This window comes from Oncorhynchus kisutch, linkage group LG1 (assembly GCF_002021735.2).
Source record: "Oncorhynchus kisutch isolate 150728-3 linkage group LG1, Okis_V2, whole genome shotgun sequence".
NCBI lineage: Eukaryota > Metazoa > Chordata > Actinopteri > Salmoniformes > Salmonidae > Oncorhynchus > Oncorhynchus kisutch.
The window spans coordinates 2,811,163-2,833,330 of NC_034174.2; the positions used below are offsets into that span (position 1 = coordinate 2,811,163).

The following is a 22,168-nucleotide window of genomic DNA, read 5'->3' on the forward strand; positions in this document are numbered from 1 at the left end:
GTGTGTGTGTGCCTGGGTGTGTGTGTGCCTGGGTGTGTGGGTGCCTGGGTGTGTGTGTGCCTGGGTGTGTGTGTGCCTGGGTGTGTGGGTGCCTGGGTGTGTGGGTGCCTGGGTGTGTGGGTGCCTGGGTGTGTGTGTGTCTGGGTGAGTGGGTGCCTGGGTGTGTGGGTGCCTGGGTGTGTGTGTGTCTGGGTGAGTGGGTGTGCCTGGGTGGGTGGGTGTGTCTGGGTGAGTGGGTGGGTGTGTCTGGGTGAGTGGGTGGGTGTGTCTGGGTGAGTGGGTGGGTGTGCCTGGGTAGGTGTGGGCCTGGGTGGGTGGGTGTGCCTGGGGGGGTGTGTGCCTGGGTGGGTGGGTGGGTGGGTGTGCCTGGGGGGGTGTGTGCCTGGGTGGGTGGGTGTGCCTGGGGGGGGGGGTGTGCCTGGGTGGGTGGGTGTGCCTGGGGGGGTGTGTGCCTGGGTGGGTGGGTGTGCCTGGGGGGGTGTGTGCCTGGGTGGGTGGGTGTGCCTGGGGGGGGGGGGTGTGCCTGGGTGGGTGGGTGTGCCTGGGGGGGTGTGTGCCTGGGTGTGTGGGTGTGCCTGGGGGGGTGTGTGCCTGGGTGGGTGGGTGTGTCTGGGTGAGTGGGTGGGTGTGCCTGGGTGAGTGGGTGGGTGTGCCTGGGTGGGTGGGTATGTCTGGGTGAGTGGGTGGGTGTGCCTGGGTGGGTGGGTGTGCCTGGGTAGGTGTGTGTGTTTCTGTCTAATTGTTCTTTCTCCAAGGGGAGGTGCACAGCCTGTGATGAGAAACCCAGATGTTACCTCAGCTACAAGCCAGTAAGACTCTACACATTAAAAACATCAACCACAAACATTTTCTATCTCTCTTTTTATCTTATTAATTTATTTCTATTCACTTCTCCTGCTATTATATATTTAGACCTTATGAAGATCGTTAGAATCATTTGACCTAGTTTAATTATGAATGCATTGTAACCACCAGTCTTAAACATTATTCCAAATGTGCATTTCCCCCATATTCTCTAGTGTGAAGATACTTTGTGTTTCTGTAAATTATGTTGTCCTGCATTGTAGACCATTAGGGAATACCCTCAGAACATGAGGTCTAACTGCAAGTTCAGGAAGAGGGTGGGATCTAGGAGGAAGTCCGTGGCTGGCTGCATTGTTGACTGTTTGAAGACGACACAGGTGAGATATTATACAGGAGGATTTTCCTGGGTTATATTATACAGGAGGATTCTCCTGGGTTATATTATACAGGAGGATTCTCCTGGGTTATATTATACAGGAGGATTCTCCTGGGTTATATTATACAGGAGGATTCTCCTGGGTTACATAATTCAGGAGAATTCTCCTGGGTTATATTATACAGGACGATTCTCCTGGGTTATATTATACAGGAGGATTCTCCTGGGTTATATTATACAGGAGGATTCTCCTGGGTTATATTATACAGGAGGATTCTCCTGGGTTACATAATTCAGGAGAATTCTCCTGGGTTATATTATACAGGAGGATTGTATTATTGGTTGATTAATTTTATTGCCATGGGGCTCTGGTCTGAAGTAGTGCACTATATAGGGAATAGGGTGCCATAGGGTTCTGGTCTAAAGTAGTGCACTATATAGGGAATAGGCTGCCACTTGGGGACGACCCCTCTGACAAGCTCTGTCTCCTGTGTTGCAGGACCACTCGTGCTGCCCGGGATACTTCGGTCACTTCTGTTTTAAATGCCCTGGGGAGCGGGACAACTGGTGCTCAGGGAACGGAAGGTACAGTCCACAGAACTAGAATGAGTAGAACAGCCTATCCCCGCTCATGTCAAGAGGCTGAATGGCTGACTGACTGACTGACTGGCCATAATAGGTGGACTATCTAATGGCCATTTTGAATGTGCCCATGAGTTTCCCAGTCATATTGCCATGGTCAGAGGTTTATTCTGTTCATTGTGTTTCTATGAGCAGGTGTAAGGATGGGAACCTTGGGACTGGGGAGTGTCTTTGTAAGGAGGGTTTCCATGGGACAGCTTGTGAGACCTGCGAACCGGGACGCTACGGCAAGGACTGCAACTCAGGTATATTATATATACACGGTATACAGGCCTGATCCTAGCTGACTGGCTGAATGGCTGACTGACTGGCTGACTGGCTGACTGACTGGCTGAATGGCTGACTGACTGGCTGACTGACCTACTGACTGAATGGCTGACTGGCTGAATGGCTGGCTGAATGGCTGACTGAATGGCTGACTAACTGAATGGCTGAATGGCTGACTGGCTGACTGGCTGACTTGCTGACTGACTGACTGGCTGGCTGAATGGCTGACTGACTGAATGGCTGACTGGCCGGCTGGCCGACTCGCTGGCTGGCTGACTAACCGGCTGGCTGACTGACTGTCTGACTCTGACTGACTGATTTAATGTTTTAGATAATACAAAACACACACACAACCACAATATATTCACCTGACTTTAGAGGATGGAATCGTATTTGTGTTTAGGTTCTTTACTTTGATTGGTCAGAGTGCAGCTGTGCTAACTATACTAACTAGGTTACAACAACTTGTGTTTGATTGGTCAGAATGCAGCTGTGCTAACTATACTAACTAGGTTACAACAACTTGTGTTTGATTGGTCAGAATGCAGCTGTGCTAACTATACTAACTAGGTTACAACAACTTGTGTTTGATTGGTCAGAGTGCAGCTGTGCTAACTATACTAACTAGGTTACAACAACTTGTGTTTGATTGGTCAGAATGCAGCTGTGCTAACTATACTAACTAGGTTACAACAACTTGTGTTTGATTGTTCAGAGTGCAGCTGTGCTAACTATACTAACTAGGTTACAACAACTTGTGTTTGATTGGTCAGAATGCAGCTGTGCTAACTATACTAACTAGGTTACAACAACTTGTGTTTGATTGGTCAGAATGCAGCTGTGCTAACTATACTAACTAGGTTACAACAACTTGTGTTTGATTGGTCAGAATGCAGCTGTGCTAACTATACTAACTAGGTTACAACAACTTGTGTTTGATTGGTCAGAATGCAGCTGTGCTAACTATACTAACTAGGTTACAACAACTTGTGTTTGATTGGTCAGAGTGCAGCTGTGCTAACTATACTAACTAGGTTACAACAACTTGTGTTTGATTGGTCAGAATGCAGCTGTGCTAACTATACTAACTAGGTTACAACAACTTGTGTTTGATTGGTCAGAGTGCAGCTGTGCTAACTATACTAACTAGGTTACAACAACTTGTGTTTGATTGGTCAGAATGCAGCTGTGCTAACTATACTAACTAGGTTATAACAACTTGTGTTTGATTGGTCAGAGTGCAGCTGTGCTAACTATACTAACTAGGTTACAACAACTTGTGTTTGATTGGTCAGAATGCAGCTGTGCTAACTATACTAACTAGGTTACAACAACTTGTGTTTGATTGTTCAGAGTGCAGCTGTGCTAACTATACTAACTAGGTTACAACAACTTGTGTTTGATTGGTCAGAATGCAGCTGTGCTAACTATACTAACTAGGTTACAACAACTTGTGTTTGATTGGTCAGAATGCAGCTGTGCTAACTATACTAACTAGGTTACAACAACTTGTGTTTGATTGGTCAGAATGCAGCTGTGCTAACTATACTAACTAGGTTACAACAACTTGTGTTTGATTGGTCAGAATGCAGCTGTGCTAACTATACTAACTAGGTTACAACAACTTGTGTTTGATTGGTCAGAGTGCAGCTGTGCTAACTATACTAACTAGGTTACAACAACTTGTGTTTGATTGGTCAGAATGCAGCTGTGCTAACTATACTAACTAGGTTACAACAACTTGTGTTTGATTGGTCAGAGTGCAGCTGTGCTAACTATACTAACTAGGTTACAACAACTTGTGTTTGATTGGTCAGAGTGCAGCTGTGCTAACTATACTAACTAGGTTACAACAACTTGTGTTTGATTGGTCAGAGTGCAGTTGTGCTAACTATACTAACTAGGTTACAACAACTTGTGTTTGATTGTTCAGAGTGCAGCTGTGCTAACTATACTAACTAGGTTACAACAACTTGTGTTTGATTGGTCAGAGTGCAGCTGTGCTCATGGGAAGTGTCTGGATGGAGTGACAGGAAACGGGAGGTGTGTCTGCTACAAAGGCTGGAGAGGAGTCAACTGCTCCAAGGGTATGTACTGTAGTCCTATGTCCCCAATGATACCCTATTCCCTATGTACTACACTACTTTAGACCAGAGCCCTACGGAACCCTATTCCCTATATAGTATACTACTTTAGACCAGAGCCCTATGGAACCCTATTCCCTATGTACTACACTACTTTAGACCAGAGCCCTACGGAACCCTATTCCCTATATAGTGCACTACTTTAGACCAGAGCCCTACGGAACCCTATTCCCTATGTACTACACTACTTTAGACCAGAGCCCTATGGAACCCTATTCCCTATGTAGTGCACTACTTTAGACCAGAGCCCTACGGAACCCTATTCCCTATGTACTACACTACTTTAGACCAGAGCCCTACGGAACCCTATTCCCTATGTACTACACTACTTTAGACCAGAGCCCTATGGAACCCTATGTAGTGCACTACTTTTGACCAGGGCCCATAGGGTGGGAGAGGAGTCAACTCCTCCAAGGGTATGTACAGTACTGTCGGACCAACTCCCAAATGTTACCCTCTTCCCTATGGGCTCTGGTCAAAAGTATTGCCCTGTATAGGAAATATGCTACCATAGGCCTCCGGTATAAAGTAGTACACTACATAGGGAATAGGGTTCCATAGGCCTCCGGTATAAAGTAGTACACTACATAGGGAATAGGGTTCCATAGGCCTCCGGTATAAAGTAGTACACTACATAGGGAATAGGGTTCCGTTTGGAGTAAGAAATATTCTGCTCGCTCTCTCTCTCTCTCTCTCTCTCTCTCTCTCTCTCTCTCTCTCTCTCTCTCTCTCTCTCTCTCTCTCTCTCTCTCTTTCTCTCTCTGTAGAGATCGTGTCTGACGCCTGTGGCGGAATCTGTGATGGAAATGCAAAGTAAGTTCCAAAATGGCACCCTATTCCCTTTATCAATCAATCATATTTATTTTATAAAGCCCTTATTACATCAGAAGTTGTCACAAAGTGCTATACCCCAAAGACCCAGAAGTCAAATCAACACATGCGCAGAAGCTCAGTGACTAGAAAAAACATCTTAGAAAGGCTGGAACCTAGGAAGAAACATAGAGATGAACCAGGCTATGAGGGGTGGTCAGATCTCTTCTGGCTGTGCCGGGTGAAGTTTATAAGAGTACATGGGGAGGGGAGAAGAGTCAAGCTAGGTAGTCCTGAAGCATGGTGCAGGGCTCAGGTCCTCCTGGAAGAGGGGGGGGGGGCATAGAGAAAGAGAGGGAGAGTAGAATTAGATGGAGCATGCCTAAGATCACTCTGAACAGATAAGACAGGAGAATTAGAGGTCACACAATATATAGTGCGCTACATTTGACCAGCAGCTGAGTCATTCAATCGAAAGGTGATTGATGATTGATCTTCAGCTGTGTGTGTGTTTCAGCTGTGAGCCCAAGGAGACAGAGGGCCCTAGATGCCAGTGTGTTGCAGGCTTCACAGGCAATGGAACCGTCTGCACAGGTCTCTAACACTTTACTGTTGTATTTGGTAGAAGGACTATTCAGATTATGGATGTATACAGTGCATTCTGAAAGTATTCATACCCCTTGATATATTCCACATTTAGTTGTGTTACAGCCTGAATTCAGAATCGATTCAAGGGATTTTTTTCTTCCCGGTCTACAGACAATAGAACATAATGACAAAGTGAAAACATGTTTTTAGGAATGTTTGCAAATTTAATGAAAATGATCTACAGAAATACAGTATCTAATTTACATAAGTAATCACACCCCAGAGTCAATCATTTGTAGAAGCACCTTCGGGAGCGATTACAGCTGTCAGTCTTTCAGGGTAAGTCTCTAAGAGCTGGGAGTCTTTCAGGGTAAGTCTCTAAGAGCTGGGAGTCTTTCAGGGTAAGTCTCTAAGAGCTGGGAGTCTTTCAGGGTAAGTCTCTAAGAGCTGGGAGTCTTTCAGGGTAAGTCTCTAAGAGCTGTGAGTCTTTCAGGATAAGTCTCTAAGAGCTGTGAGTCTTTCTGAATTCTTCAAGCTCTGTCAAATATGTTGTTGATTACTGCTAGACAACCATTTTCAGGTCTTACCATAGATTTTCAACTAGATTTAAGTCAAAACTGTAACTCGGCCACTCAGGAATAATTCACTGTATTCTTGGTAAGCAACTCCAGTGTAGATTTGGACTTGTGTTTTGGGTTAATGTACTGCTGAAAGGTGAATACTCCCAGTGTCTGTTGGAAAGCTGAACTAGGTTTTCATCTAGGATTTTGCCTGTGCTTAGCTCTATTCTGTTATTTTTTATCCTGAAAAACTCCTCAGTCCTTAATGATTACAAGCATACTCATAACATGATGCAGTAACCACTATGCTTGAAATTATGGAGAGTGGTACTCAGTAATGTGTTGTATTGGATTTGCCCCAAACACAGCACTTTGTATTCAGGACAAAAAGTTAACTGCTCTGCCAAATTTTTATGCAGTATATTTTAGTGCCTTGTTGCAAACAGAATGCATGTTTTTGAATATTTTTATTCTGTACAGGCTTCCTTCTTTTCACTCTGTCAATTAGGTTAGTATTGTGAAGTAACTACAATGTTGTTGATCCATCCTCAGTGTTCTCCTGTCACAGCTATTAAACTCTTTAACTGTTTTAAAGTCACCATTAGCCTCATGGTGAAATCCCTGAGCAGTTTCCTTCCTCTCCGGCAACTGAGTTAGGAAGGACGCCTGTATCTTTGTAGTGACTGGGTGTATTGATACACCATCCAAAGTGTAATTAGTAACTTCACTATGCGCAAATGGATATTCAATTTCTGCTTGTTTGTATTTTTACCCATCTACCAATAGGGGCCCTTCTTTGTGAGGTATTGGAACAGCTCCCTGGTCTTTGTGGTTGAATCTGTGTTTGAAATTCACTGCTTGACTGAAAGACCTTACAGATAATTATATATGTGGGTTACAGAGATGAGGTGTCATTCAAAAATAATTTGTTGCACACAGAGTGAGTCCATGAAAAATTATTTTCATGTTTTAATTATTTAACATTGATTTAACTAGGCAAGTCAGTTAAGAACAAATTCTTATTTACAATGACTGCCTACCAAAAGGCAAAAGGCATCCTGCGGGGATTATTGCACCCAGAGTGACTTGCAATTGATGTGTCTTGTTAAGCATATTTTCACTCCTGAACTTATTTAGGCTTGCCATAACTAAGGTGTTGAACACTTGAATACTCAGCTTAAATGTTTGTATTAATTTGTAGGATAATTATTTTTTTTAAATACATAGTTCCGCTTGATATTATGTGGTATTGCGTGGAGGCCAGTGACCAATGTTAAATTCAGGCTGTAATACAACAACATGTGGAAATAGTAAAGGAGTGTGAATACATAAAAAATATATACAAATATACACATGATTTTGTCCCAATACTTTTGGTCACCTAAAATGGGAGGACAATTTCTGGCTATGACTCTGTCATTTACTGTTTACTCTTACATATTAGTATAAACTGAGTGTACAAAACATTAAGAACACCTTCCCAATATTGCGTTAGCCTGTCTCCTCCCCTTCATCTACACTGATTGAAGTGTAGATGACTTCAATAAGGAATCATAGCTTTCACCTGGATTCACTTGGTCAGTCTATGTCATGAAAAGAGCAGGCCTTCCTCTGACAACGCCTGGTATAGTGGTCCTGGAAGACTGGAAGCTTGGCCCCAGTGATGTACTGGGCCATAAGCACTACCCTCTGTAGCACCTTGTGGTCGGAGGCCGAGCAGTTGCCATACCAGGCGGTGTTGCAACCAGTCAGGATGCTCTCGATGGTACAGCTGTAGAACTTTTTGAGGATCTGAGGGCCCATGCCAAATCTTTTCAGTCTCTTGAGGTGGAATAGGCATTGCCATGCCCTCATCACAACTGTCTTGGTGTATTTGGACCATTCTAGTTTGTTGGTGATGTGGACACCAAGGAACCTGAAGCTCTGAACCTGCTCCACTACAGCCCAGGTGATGAGAATGCAGGTGTGCTCTGCCCTCCATCCGACGAGTGTCAAAGCCGGTTTAGTAGGATTCCATTTTAGTCCTGTATTGACGCTTTGCCTGTTTGATGGTTTGCCTGAGGGCATAGTGGGATTTCTTATAAGCTTCCGGGTTAGTGTCCCGCTCCTTGAAAGCGGCAGCTCTACCCTTTAGCTCAGTGTGGATGTTGCCTGTAATCCACGGCTTCTGGTTGGGGTATGTACGTACGGTCACTGTGGGGTCAACTAAACTGGACAACTAAACTGGTCAACTAATCTGATAAGCTAAACTGGTAAGCTAAACTGTTAAGCTAAACTGGTAAACTAACTGGTAAGCTAAACTGGTAAACTAACTGGTAAGCTAAACTGGTAAACTAAACTGATAAGCTAAACTGGTAAACTAAACTGGTAAACTAAACTGGTCAGCTAAACCGGTAAACTAAACTGGTAAACTAAACTGGTAAACTAAACTGGTAAACTATACTGGTCAGCTAAACCGGTAAACTAAACTGGTAAACTAAACTGGTAAGCTAAACTGGTCAGCTAAACCGGTAAACTAAACCGGTAAGCTAAAATGGTAAGCTAAACTGGTAAACTAAACTGGTAAACTAAACTGGTAAGCTAAACTGGTAAACTAAACCGGTAAACTAAATTGGTAAGCTAAACTGGTAAACTAAACTGGTAAACTAATGTTCCGTAGAGGTGAACCTGTGTGCCACTGGGAACGGAGGCTGCGCTCAGATTGCCAACTGCACCAAGACGTTACCTGGGGAGAGGACCTGCACCTGTCCAGAAGGATACACTGGAGACGGGGTGTGGTGTCTAGGTATGGCGTGTGATTGATTGAGTGATTGAATTCATTAGATAATCAACAGTAGTAGTCTGTTCCAGGCGGAGACAACATAAAACATTATGGAGCCCGAAGCTTAGTCACAAAATGACAGGTGGGCAAGACTGCCACTTTACAGTCAACGCATTTAAAGACAACAACAGTAGAACCAATTAAAATATTTACAACCATATCAATAGCAGTGTGTCTCAGACCTGGGTTAAAATACTATAATTGATCTGGGCTTAGTTGAACTTGTCTGGCGTAATGGGCCAAGAGAATGGTCCCAAAACTGCAAACCCTGCCCATCTGGAACTCTAAGCAAGCTAGACCAAAAACAAATTAGTTCAAATAATACTTGAACCATGGCTTGGTCCCAAATGGAACTACCATCAGCCCTTTAACCATGGCTTGGTCCCAAATGGAACTCTACCATCAGCCCTTTAACCATGGCTTGGTCCCAAATGGAACTACCATCAGCCCTTTAACCATGGCTTGGTCCCAAATGGAACTACCATCAGCCCTTTAACCATGGCTTGGTCCCAAATGGAACTCTACCATCAGCCCTTTAACCATGGTTTAGTCCCAAATGGAACTCTACCATCAGCCCTTTAACCATGGCTTGGTCCCAAATGGAACTCTACCATCAGCCCTTTAACCATGGCTTGGTCCCAAATGGAACTCTACCATCAGCCCTTTAACCATGGCTTGGTCCCAAATGGAACTCTACCATCAGCCCTTTAACCATGGCTTGGTCCCAAATGGAACTACCATCAGCCCTTTAACCATGGCTTGGTCCCAAATGGAACTCTACCATCAGCCCTTTAACCATGGTTTAGTCCCAAATGGAACTCTACCATCAGCCCTTTAACCATGGCTTGGTCCCAAATGGAACTCTACCATCAGCCCTTTAACCATGGCTTGGTCCCAAATGGAACTCTACCATCAGCCCTTTAACCATGGCTACGTCCCAAATGGAACTCTACCATCAGCCCTTTAACCATGGCTAGGTCACAAATGGAACTCTACCATCAGCCCTTTAACCATGGCTATGTCCCAAAGGGAACTCTACCATCAGCCCTTTAACCATGGCTACGTCACAAATGGAACTCTACCATCAGCCCTTTAACCATGGCTAGGTCACAAATGGAACTCTACCATCAGCCCTTTAACCATGGCTATGTCCCAAAGGGAACTCTACCATCAGCCCTTTAACCATGGCTACGTCACAAATGGAACTCTACCATCAGCCCTTTAACCATGGCTTGGTCCCAAATGGAACTCTACCATCAGCCCTTTAACCATGGCTTGGTCCCAAATGGAACTCTACCATCAGCCCTTTAACCATGGCTACGTCCCAAATGGAACTCTACCATCAGCCCTTTAACCATGGCTAGGTCACAAATGGAACTCTACCATCAGCCCTTTAACCATGGCTATGTCCCAAAGGGAACTCTACCATCAGCCCTTTAACCATGGCTACGTCACAAATGGAACTCTACCATCAGCCCTTTAACCATGGCTTGGTCCCAAATGGAACTCTACCATCAGCCCTTTAACCATGGCTACGTCCCAAAGGGAACTCTACCATCAGCCCTTTAACCATGGCTACGTCCCAAATGGAACTCTACCATCAGCCCTTTAACCATGGCTACGTCCCAAATGGAACTCTACCATCAGCCATTTAACCATGGCTACATCCCGAATGGAACTCTACCATCAGCCCTTTAACCATGGCTACGTCACAAATGGAACACTATTCCCCATTGGACTCTGGTCAAAAGTAGTGCACTTTGTAGGGAACGGGGTGCCATTTGGGATGCATTCCATTACTGACCGCTTCAAAACAGGACCCTGATCAACTACAGAATTTAACCGGCAAGATATTTTATGTAAAAAAGAATCTGCGAATTGTGATCCTCGAGCATTTGACTGTGATTTAGAAAGGAACGAATTATCCAAAAGGGAATGACAATATAATGTTGTGTTTTTGCAGAGATAGACGGTTGTTTGGTAAACAACGGTGGATGTTCCAGTAGCGCAGAGTGCATCAAAACAGGACCGAACTGGGTAAGACTACACTTGTTTGAGTGTCAAATGGTACCCTATTCCTTATTTAATGCACTACTTTTGACCAGTAGTGGACTATGTATGGAATACGGTGCCATTGGGGTCACAACCACTTTACTACTGCAATAACCTGCGATACCCTGCAACACTTTCTCAGTGTAATGCACTGGCCTTCTCGCTGTATGAAGTAGAAATACAGGCCAGGTACGTCTGAGTGTTTGTCTTATTATCGAGCCCCATTAGTTCGTGCCAAGGCAGCAGCTTCTCTTCCTGGGGTTTATTATGGATCCCCATCAGTTCCTGCCAAGGCAGCAGCTTCTCTTCCTGGGGTTTATTAAGGATCCCCATTAGTTCCTGCCAAGGCAGCAGCTTCTCTTCCTGGGGTTTATTATGGATCCTCATTAGTTCCTGCCAAGGAAGCAGCTACTCTTCCTGGAGTTTATTATGGATCCCCATTACTTCCTGCCAAGGCAGCAGCTACTCTTCCTGGGGTTTATTATGGATCCTCATTAGTTCCTGCCAAGGAAGCAGCTACTCTTCCTGGGGTTTATTATGGATCCCAAATAGTTCCTGCAATATTTATAATACACAACCATAAATACGTGTGTGTAGAGTGTGTGTGCTGGCGTGTGTGTCTCCTCACAGTCCGCATTGTTCCACAAATATCCAACAAATATAAAAATGTATGCAATCACTACTGTAAATTGCTCTGGATGAATGTAAATGTAAAAGTCAATATCTCCTCTACTTTGAGCCAGGCGAGATTGACATGCATGTACAGTGCCTTGCGAAAGTATTCGGCCCCCTTGAACTTTGCGACCTTTTGCCACATTTCAGGCTTCAAACATAAATATATAAAACTGTATTTTTTTGTGAAGAATCAACAACAAGTGGGACACAATCATGAAGTGGAACGACATTTATTGGATATTTCAAACTTTTTTAACAAATCAAAAACTGAAAAATTGGGTGTGCAAAATTATTCAGCCCCTTTACTTTCAGTGCAGCAAACTCTCTCCAGAAGTTCAGTGAGGATCTCTGAATGATCCAATCGTGACCTAAATGACTAATGATGATAAATACAATCCACCTGTGTGTAATCAAGTCTCCGTATAAATGCACTTGCACTGTGATAGTCTCAGAGGTCCGTTAAAAGCGCAGAGAGCATCATGAAGAACAAGGAACACACCAGGCAGGTCCGAGATACTGTTGTGAAGAAGTTTAAAGCCGGATTTGGATACAAAAGATTTCCCAAGCTTTAAACATCCCAAGGAGCATTGTGCAAGCGATAATATTGAAATGGAAGGAGTATCAGACCACTGCAAATCTACCAAGACCTGGCCGTCCCTCTAAACTTTCAGCTCATACAAGGAGAAGACTGATCAGAGATGCAGCCAAGAGGCCCATGATCACTCTGGATGAACTGCAGAGATCTACAGCTGAGGTAGGAGACTCTGTCCATAGGACAACAATCAGTCGTATGTTGCACAAATCTGGCCTTTATGGAAGAGTGGCAAGAAGAAAGCCATTTCTTAAAGATATCCATAAAAAGTGTTGTTTAAAGTTTGCCACAAGCCACCTGGGAGACACACCAAACATCTGGAAGAAGGTGCTCTGGTCAGATGAAACAAAAATTGAACTTTTTGGCAACAATGTAAAACGTTATGTTTGGCGTAAAAGCAACACAGCTCATCACCCTGAACACACCATCCCCACTGTCAAACATGGTGGTGGCAGCATCATGGTTTGGGCCTGCTTTTCTTCAGCAGGGACAGGGAAGATGGTTAAAATTGATGGGAAGATGGATGGAGCCAAATACAGGACCATTCTGGAAGAAAACCTGATGGAGTCTGCAAAAGACCTGAGACTGGGACGGAGATTTGTCTTCCAACAAGACAATGATCCAAAATATAAAGCAAAATCTACAATGGAATGGTTCAAAAATAAACATATCCAGGTGTTAGAATGGCCAAGTCAAAGTCCAGACCTGAATCCAATTGAGAATCTGTGGAAAGAACTGAAAACTTCTGTTCACAAATGCTCTCCATCCAACCTCACTGAGCTCGAGCTGTTTTGCAAGGAGGAATGGGAAAAAATGTCAGTCTCTCGATGTGCAAAACTGATAGAGACATACCCCAAGCGACTTACAGCTGTAATCGCAGCAAAAGGTTGCGCTACAAAGTATTAACTTAAGGGGGCTGAATAATTTTGCACGCCCAATTTTTCAGTTTTTGATTTGTTAAAAAAGTTTGAAATATCAAATAAATGTTACAGAAAAATACAGTTTTATATCTTTATGTTTGAAGCCTGAAATGTGGCAAAAGGTCGCAAAGTTCAAGGGGGCCGAATTCTTTCGCAAGGCACTGTATGTCATTGATGTTAGCTCTCTGTGTACCTTTAAGGGACAGCCGTGCTACTCTGTTCTTGGCCAACTGTAATTTGCCTATGTCCTTCTTTGTGGCACCATATAACTGGGCAGTAGTCTCAAAGATTTTTATAACTAACCCATGATAGACCATAGACTGTCATTTCCAATGGGAGCAAATTATTAATAGTGGGCAGAACAAGCAAGGAGGCGGGTAGAGCCAAGGAGGAGCTAGTAAGATCCTATTGGCGCATTCTAGAATTTATTTGCATATATCCATTAGAGAACGCCTACTCTGTGAAGTAATTTAATTGCCCTTTGCACTCCTTCTAAACATCGCAATTTGTAGAAACTTTGTCGAAGTGTAAAGTCTACAAAATGCAGTCCACTCTGTTTGTTACAGATTCTAGTTTTGTAAACAGAAAACTGTATGAAGATCAAATGTTGCATTGATGAGAAAATGTGCAGAATGTCGGCCAAAACCGATCTCGCTCCATCTTCTCCCACTGCCGGCCGCTAGGCTTCCTCTCAACACCATATTTAGTAGCGAGTGAAAACGGCAACTGGATGCTTTTATATAACTGGTGAAATATCTGGCTCGTTGTACTATCTGTGGTAGTACAGGTGTGACAAAACTATGGCAAAACACAGGCTTTACTCATAGCCAGTGGCATATCATTAGTAAATATTGAACAAAGTAAGGGGCCTAGACAGCTGCCCTGGGGAATGCCTGACTCTACCTGGATTATGTTGGAAAGACTTCCATTAAAGAACACCCTCTGTGTTGTTAGATAGGTAACTCTTTATCCACAATTTAGCAGAGGGTGTAAAGCCATAACATGTGAGTTTTTCCAGCAGCAGATTATGCTCGATAAAGGCTCCAATAATCTTCTAATTATCAATCTGTTACAGCCAATCATCAGTCATTTGTATAAGTGCTCTACATGTTGTGTGCTATTCCCTGTAAGATCATTTGTTTACTGTGAAATAGAATTGTGTCTGGTCAAACACATTTGTTTCCAAAAGTTTACTAGGGGTTGGTAGCAGGCTGATTGGTAAAGGGTGCTTTGCTATTCTTGGGTAGTGGAATTACTTTTTCTACCCTCCAGGCCTGAGGGTACACACTTTCCTGTAGGATTAGATTGAATAGATGGCAAATAGGAGTGGCAATACAGTCCCCTATCATCCTCAGTCATTTTACGTCCAAGTTGCCAGACCCAGGTGGCTTGTCATTGTTGATAGAAAACAATACTTTTCTCGCCTCTTCCACACTCACTTTTCGGAATTCAAAATTACAATGCTTGTCTTTCATAATTTGGTCAGTTATACATGGATGTGTAGGTTCAGAATTTGTTGCAAAAGATTAGTTTTGCTAATCTTGCCATTGAAAAAAATCATTAAAGTAGTTGTCAATATCAGTAGGCTTTGTGATGAATGATCCATCTGATTTAATGAATGATGGAGCTGAGTTTGCCTTGTTGCCTAAAATTTAATTTAAGATGTTCCAAAGCTTTTTACTATCATTCCTTATATAATGTATCTTTGTTTCATAGTAGTTTCTTCTTCATTTTGTTTAGTTTAGTTACATGAGTAACTAATTGTTCCACCTGTTTCAGGTTGCCTGTAATTGTTTACCTGGCTACTCTGGGAATGGACATTTCTGCTACCCGTTCAACCCCTGTCGGACTGTGAGTACTGGAGCATTGTAGTACTACAAGGTGCATCCCAAATGCCACCCTATTCCCTATAGGCCCTATAGGCCCTAGTCTAAAGTAGTGCACTATAAAGGGAATAGGGTGCCATTTGGGACACACACCTGGTGTCATATACTACAGAGGTGTAGACTCCGGTTATGTTTCCAGAACAACGGGGGCTGTGGAAAGTACGCCAGGTGTCGTTATATGGGCAACGGAGAGAGGAACTGCTCCTGCCCTGGAGGACACATAGGAGATGGCTTTGACTGCCGCGGCAAGACCCGCACGGTGAGTCACTGGTGTGTGTGTGTGTGTGTGTGTGTGTGTGTGTGTGTGTGTGTGTGTGTGTGTGTGTGTGTGTGTGTGTGCGTGCGTGCCTGCGTCTATGAATTTATTTTCCCATGGATATTTGCAGGAGATATTTCGCCAGTCAGAAGCTGCGTTGTACCGTCGGATATTTATGGTGAGTCTGTTGTTGTAGGGTGGTAATGACATTTCACTTCTCTATGTATTAAAAATAAATGTTACCAAGACAAATAGGATTATTCACATTCCGCATATTTTTGATGAGGCTAATGCTTGTGTTCTCCAGGTGTCTGATGTGAGGAGTCTGTACGGTGATGGGCCCTTCACTACATTCATACCTCCTGCAAACAGCAACTTCTCAGTATGTCAATTTTATTTTATTTTTTTCAATGTTCCTGTGTGTAGGACGGGTCTGCGTATACTGTATGTGTGTGTGTGTGTGTGTGTGTGTGTGTGTGTGTGTGTGTGTGTGTGTGTGTGTGTGTGTGTGTGTGTGTGTGTGTGTGTGAGAGAGAGAGAGATTGCGCGTGTGCTGTGTGTGTGGCATACACCTGGGCTCATGTTATTGTTATGGTGTGTGTGGGTCTCTGACCCACCCCTGTGTAAACTCTCTCTCCAGGTAGAGGCATGGGAGTCACAGGGACGCAGCCCAGACTTGGCTAACTACCACATGGTGTCCTGTGAGACTCTGATGCTCTCTGACCTGAAGACCACCTCAAAGGCTGTGGCCGTCTCCGGACACCAGCTCACCTTCAGCCTCAAGGATGTGAGTCCCTAATGGCACCCTATTCCCTTCATAGTGAGCTACTTTTGCCCATTTCTGGCTCGTACAAGGCTTGCTTCTCCAAATACTGCTACTACAAGGCTTGCTTCTCCAAATACTGCTACTACAAGGCTTGCTTCTCCAAATACTGCTACTACAAGGCTTGCTTCTCCAAATACTGCTACTACAAGGCTTGCTTCTCCAAATACTGCTACTACAAGGCTTGCTTCTCCAAATACTGCTACTACAAGGCTTGCTTCTCCAAATACTACTACTACAAGAATTGATTCTCCAAATACTAATACTCAAAGGTTTACTTCTCCTTGGTTTACTACACAAGGGCCTACTTCTCCTTGGTTTACTTCGCCTTGGTTTACTTCTGCTAGGATTACTTCTCCTTGGTTTATTACACAAGGGCCTAATTCTCCTTGGTTTACTTCTCCTTGGTTTATTACACAAGGGCCTACTTCTCCTTGGTTTACTTCTCCTTGGTTTACTACACAAGGGCCTACTTCTCCTAGGTTTACTTCTCCTAGGTTTACTTTTACAATACCTATTTCTCCTAAGCTGACTACTCCAAGGTTAACAACTCGAAGGCCTACTTCTCCAAGGTTTACTACTCCAAGGTTTACTACTCCAAGGTTTACTACTCCAAGGTTTACTACTCCAAGGTTTACTTCTCCAAGGTTTACTACTCCAAGGTGTACTACTCCAAGGTTTACTACTCCAAGGTTTTGTACTCCAAGGTTTACTACTCCAAGGTTTACTACTCCAATGTTTAATACTCCAAGGTGTTGTACTCCAAGGTTTACTATTCCAAGGTTTACTATTCCAAGGTTTACTAATCCAAGGTTTTGTACTCCAAGGTTTACTACTCCAAGGTTTAGTAATCATAGGTTTACTACTCCAAGGTTTACTACTCCAAGGTTTACTACTCCAAGGTTTACTACTCCAAGGTTTACTACTCCAAGGTTTACTACTCCAAGGTTTAATACTCCAAGGTGATGTACTCCAAGGTTTACTATTCCAAGGTTTACTAATCCAAGGTTTTGTACTCCAAGGTTTACTACTCCAAGGTTTAGTAATCATAGGTTTACTACTCCAAGGTTTACTACTCCAAGGTTTTCTACTTCAAGGTTTACTACTCCAGAGTTTACAAATCATAGGTTTACTACTCCAAGGTTTACTACTCCAAGGTTTACTACTCCAAGGTTTACTAATCATAGGTTTACTACTCCAAGGTTTACTGCTACTTACAACTTTTGACCAGACTAAAAGAGTTTGGCATCATAAAATTTGCGTGCCAGAGGATTTCATTCTTAAAGGTCTAAGCCATTGGAGGTGGGTTCTAAGCTTACATATGGAATTGTTTTAAGAAGGTGGATCATTTAGCTATTTGATTTAATTTTAGGACCCCTTTAGGTATCAACAGTAAAAAGAAGAAAAGTGATTTGATAAAAGTTTGAATTTGGTCTTTACTACTATAGCCCAGAGAAACACATTGAATAACACATTCATAAATGACAAAAAACACAGTCACATTTTTTTATTTTAAAAATGTGTCCTATATCTAGGATATAGAGGAGACCTCAGAGAGAACACCCTCATGTTCGTGAGAACCTAATCTTTCCATAGAAGGGTCATATTAGTTTATAGGCCAAACCGTTTTCGTGAGAAGACCGATTTTTGGGATATCGTCTGGTCTGACAAACAGCGCTTTCGTTCTGCCACTTTCCACCGCAGATGCAGAAGGCCGACAGGTCTCTAGCTTAAAAACTGACTGGTTTTTAGGGCCATTTTTTATTACGTAAATGTTTTATTGGAACTCTCTTTCGTGTTGGTCTATTAACTAACTTGATGTCACCAGGCAGGCCAAAACTCCGTCCCACCAAAATGGGATGAAAATTCAGGTGGTCTTTTCAAACAGCTCTTACACTAAAAGGGCATTAAAAATAATTTTCACAATTTCACAGTATTTTCCCAACCTCCATAGTGTGGAAATGTATATAAAACACAGGAAATCACTTTTTTTACTGTACTGGTACTTTAACTAAGTTTCTCTCTATATCCCCCCTTCTTTCAGGGCTCTGTGTACATTAATGATGACGCTAGGATAGTCTCCAGTGATTATGTGACAGCTGACGGTGTGATCCACTACATTGACAAGGTCCTCACCCCGTATGACCTGAAGGATCAAAAGGCCATACCATCTAAGGTAGGCTACGGCTGCATGTGTATGCCACTCAGCAGATGCTTTGATCCAAAGCTACTTACAGACACATAGTGTGCATACATTTTCCATATGGGTGGCCTCAGCGGGAATCAAACCTATGATCCTAGCGTTGCAAGCTCCGTGCTCTACCAACTGATCAACAGAGAGATGGGCACCCTATTCCTATACTATATAGGGCTTAGGGTGTTGCCATTTGTGGACACAAGTCACAATTTACTTCCCAAATAGGTTTTATTCATTTTAAAGTCACTCGTGAATAGGGGTTCAAATTTTCCTGAAAATCTACCAAGTTTAAATTCTGGGAATAATTTATATTTATCCCGAGAGTCCAAGAAAATACAGCAAAAAGTCCCAGCGTTTAAAACCAAGATGGTCACTATGCCAGGGTAAAATAAGAGGCGCGTTGCGTCACCTTGTCTGCTTGGACTCGCCACTATGTAAAGGTTTAAAGCGTTTAAAACCAAGATGGTCACTATGCCAGGGTAAAATAAGAGGCGCGTTGCGTCACCTTGTCTGCTTGGACTCGCCACTATGTAAAGGTTTAAAGCGTTTAAAACCAAGATGGTCACTATGCCAGGGTCCTCCCAAAATAAGAGGCGCGTTGCGTCACCTTGTCTGCTTGGACTCGCCACTATGTAAAGGTTTCAGGTCAAATTAAACTCATATTTGGTAATGATGCTCTAGTCTGCTGGCCCTCGCTACATATTCGTCGCCAGACCCACTGGCTCCAGGTCATCTACAAGTCCATGCTAGGTAAAGCTCCGCCTTATCTTATCTCTTAGTTCACTGGTCACGATGGCAACACCCATCCGTAGCACGCGCTCCAGCAGGTGTATCTCACTGATCATCCCTAAAGCCAACACCTCATTTGGCCGCCTTTCGTTCCAGTTCTCTGCTGCCTGTGACTGACATTTATCTCCCTCACCAACTTCAAACATCTGCTATCTGAGCAGTTAACCGATCGCTGCAGCGAAATAAATAGCCCACCCATTTTTACCTACCTCATCCATACTGTTTTTAGTTATTTACTTTTCTGCTCTTTTGCACACCAATATCTCTACCTGTACATGACCATCTGATCATTTATCACTCCAGTGTTATTAATCTGCAAAATTGGAATTATTTGCCTACCTCCTCATGCCTTTTGACCACAATGTATATAGACTCCCCTTTTTTTCTACTGTGTTATTGACTTGTTAATTGTTTACTCCATGTGTAACTCTGTGTTGTCTGTTCACACTGCTATGCTTTATCTTGGCCAGGTCGCAGTTGCAAATGAGAACTTGTTCTCAACTAGCCTACCTGGTTAAATAAAAAATATAAAATGATAGAGTAACTATCTATGATCGCTTAATGAAATTGTGAAACAGGACGTTCATAAATTCCCGAGCGCTATGTTCCTCAATTCATTCAGCGGGTATTCTGGTCAGGGCGCACAGGCTTTGTCAAATCATACAAAACTTTGTAATGGCAGTCAAAAGTCAAAAGTCAAATGACAAAAGTTGCTAAACTTCCTCCTTCGACAAATTACAGAATATCACCTGTATTTGTCCAAATAGAGTCGATGGTTATACAGAAAGCTGATCAGCCCAAGACTAACGGGGAGATGAAGAGTGGAATTCTTTTAGTATCAAAGTATATATTTTTTTATTTTATTTTATTTCTACCTTTATTTAACGAGGCAAGTCAGTTAAGAACAAATTCTTATTTTCAAAGACGGCCTAGGAACAGTGGGTTAACTAACTGTTCAGGGGCAGAACGACAGATTTGTACCTTGGGGGTACAACTTGCAACCTTCCGGTTACTAGTCCAACACTCTAACCACTGGGCTACCCTGAAAAAACATCCATATCTCCTGTCATAGCGTTTGTTGATCACACGTTCTCTACCTGAACTCTATATGGGCAGCAATACGAGAGAGCACACAGAACCGGGGTAAATGTTATAGAGGTATTCTGATGTGCGTAGGTCACATGTGCTCTGATAATGCAACCTATAGATTAGAGAATAAAGTTAGGACTTTTTCAGGACTCAGGATTTGGGGTTTCAGGGGGATTGAGACTGGATAGGATATTATCCTAGGCTTTAGGACAAAAGGAGACTGGTTAGGATATTATCCTAGGCTCTAGGACAGAAGGAGACTGGATAGGATATTATCCTAGGCTCTAGGACAGAAGGAGACTGGATAGGATATTATCCTAGGCTCTAGGACAGAAGGAGACTGGATAGGATATTATCCTAGGCTCTAGGACAGAAGGAGACTGGATAGGATATTATCCTAGGCTCTAGGACAGAAGGAGACTGGATAGGATATTATCCTAGACTCTAGGACAGAAGGAGACTGGATAGGTTATTATCCTAGGCTCCAGGACAGAAGGAGACTGGATAGGATATTATCCTAGGCTCTAGGACAGAAGGAGACTAGATAGGATATTATCCTAGGCTCCAGGACAGAAGGAGACTGGATAGGATATTATCCTAGGCTCTAGGATAGAAGGAGACTGGATAGGATATTATCCTAGGCTCTAGGACAGAAGGAGACTGGATAGGATATTATCCTAGGCTCTAGGACAGAAGGAGACTGGATAGGATATTATCCTAGACTCTAGGACAGAAGGAGACTGGATAGGTTATTATCCTAGGCTCTAGGACAGAAGGAGACTGGATAGGATATTATCCTAGGCTCTAGGGCAGAAGGAGACTGGATAGGATATTATCCTAGGCTCTAGGGCAGAAGGAGACTGGATAGGATAACAGCCTAGGCTCTAGGACAGGAGAAGATATACTTTTCCCTAATGAGTCGGAATTGTCTGTGACAGAGATGCCTACAGTATGTAGTGAATTGTGCATAGACCTATCACGGTTATCCATGTTAATCTATAGACCTATCACGGTTATCCATGTTAATCTATAGACCTATCACGGTTATCCATGTTAATCTATAGACCTATCATGGTTATCCATGTTAATCTATAGACATACGCGGTTATCCATGTTAATCCCTACTTGTGACATATTTGTTTTCTTATATTTCAGCTTAATTTCACTGAAGCAGGTGAACTATATGGATACATGAAGTTCACCAAACTGGTGCAGGTAAACAAATCTAATTTTATTGGTCACATACACATGGTTAGCAGATGTTATTGGTCACATGCACATGGTTAGCAGATGTTATTGGTCACATGCACATGGTTAGCAGATGTTATTGGTCACATACACATGGTTAGCAGATGTTATTGGTCACATACACATGGTTAGCAGATGTTATTGGTCACATACACATGGTTAGCAGATGTTAAATCGAGTGTAGCGAAATGCTTGTGCTTCTAGTTCCGACCGTACAGTAATATCTAACAAGTGATCTAACAATTTCACAACAAATACCTTATACACACAAGTGTAAAGGAATGATTAAGAATATGTGCATATAAATATATGGATGAGCGATGGCCGAACGGCTTAGGCAAGATGCAGTAGATGGTGTAGAGTACAGTATATACATATGAGATGAGTAATGTAGGGTATGTAAACATTATATAAAGTGACATTGTTAAAGTGGCTAGAGATCTGAGTCAGTGTGTTGGCAGCAGCCACTCAATGTTAGTGATGGCTGTTTAACAGTCTGATGGTCTTGAGCTAGAAGCTGTTTTTCAGTCTCTCTGTCCCAGCTTTGATGCACCTGTACTGACCTCGCCTTCTGGATGATAGCGGGGTGAACAGGCAGTGGCTCGGGTGGTTGTTGTCCTTGATGATCT

The 22,168-nt window shown here is 43.1% G+C and overlaps 1 protein-coding gene across 3 annotated transcripts in view; it reads left to right on the forward strand.

Moving 5' to 3' along the window:
- Nucleotides 1-22,168, forward strand: part of stab1 (stabilin 1) — a 177,534-nt gene that overhangs the window by 83,179 nt on the left and 72,187 nt on the right. For all 3 annotated transcript variants that reach the window (XM_031837524.1, XM_031836604.1, XM_031837078.1), the window contains exons 35-50: nt 756-809; nt 1,068-1,181; nt 1,680-1,765; nt 1,958-2,067; nt 4,081-4,176; nt 5,001-5,046; nt 5,561-5,637; nt 8,851-8,976; nt 10,976-11,049; nt 15,031-15,102; nt 15,277-15,396; nt 15,524-15,571; nt 15,701-15,775; nt 16,034-16,180; nt 18,261-18,392; nt 21,447-21,506. In XM_031837524.1, the coding sequence (XP_031693384.1) occupies nt 756-809; nt 1,068-1,181; nt 1,680-1,765; nt 1,958-2,067; nt 4,081-4,176; nt 5,001-5,046; nt 5,561-5,637; nt 8,851-8,976; nt 10,976-11,049; nt 15,031-15,102; nt 15,277-15,396; nt 15,524-15,571; nt 15,701-15,775; nt 16,034-16,180; nt 18,261-18,392; nt 21,447-21,506 (1,437 nt within the window). The remainder of the gene's footprint in view (nt 1-755; nt 810-1,067; nt 1,182-1,679; nt 1,766-1,957; nt 2,068-4,080; nt 4,177-5,000; nt 5,047-5,560; nt 5,638-8,850; nt 8,977-10,975; nt 11,050-15,030; nt 15,103-15,276; nt 15,397-15,523; nt 15,572-15,700; nt 15,776-16,033; nt 16,181-18,260; nt 18,393-21,446; nt 21,507-22,168) is intronic.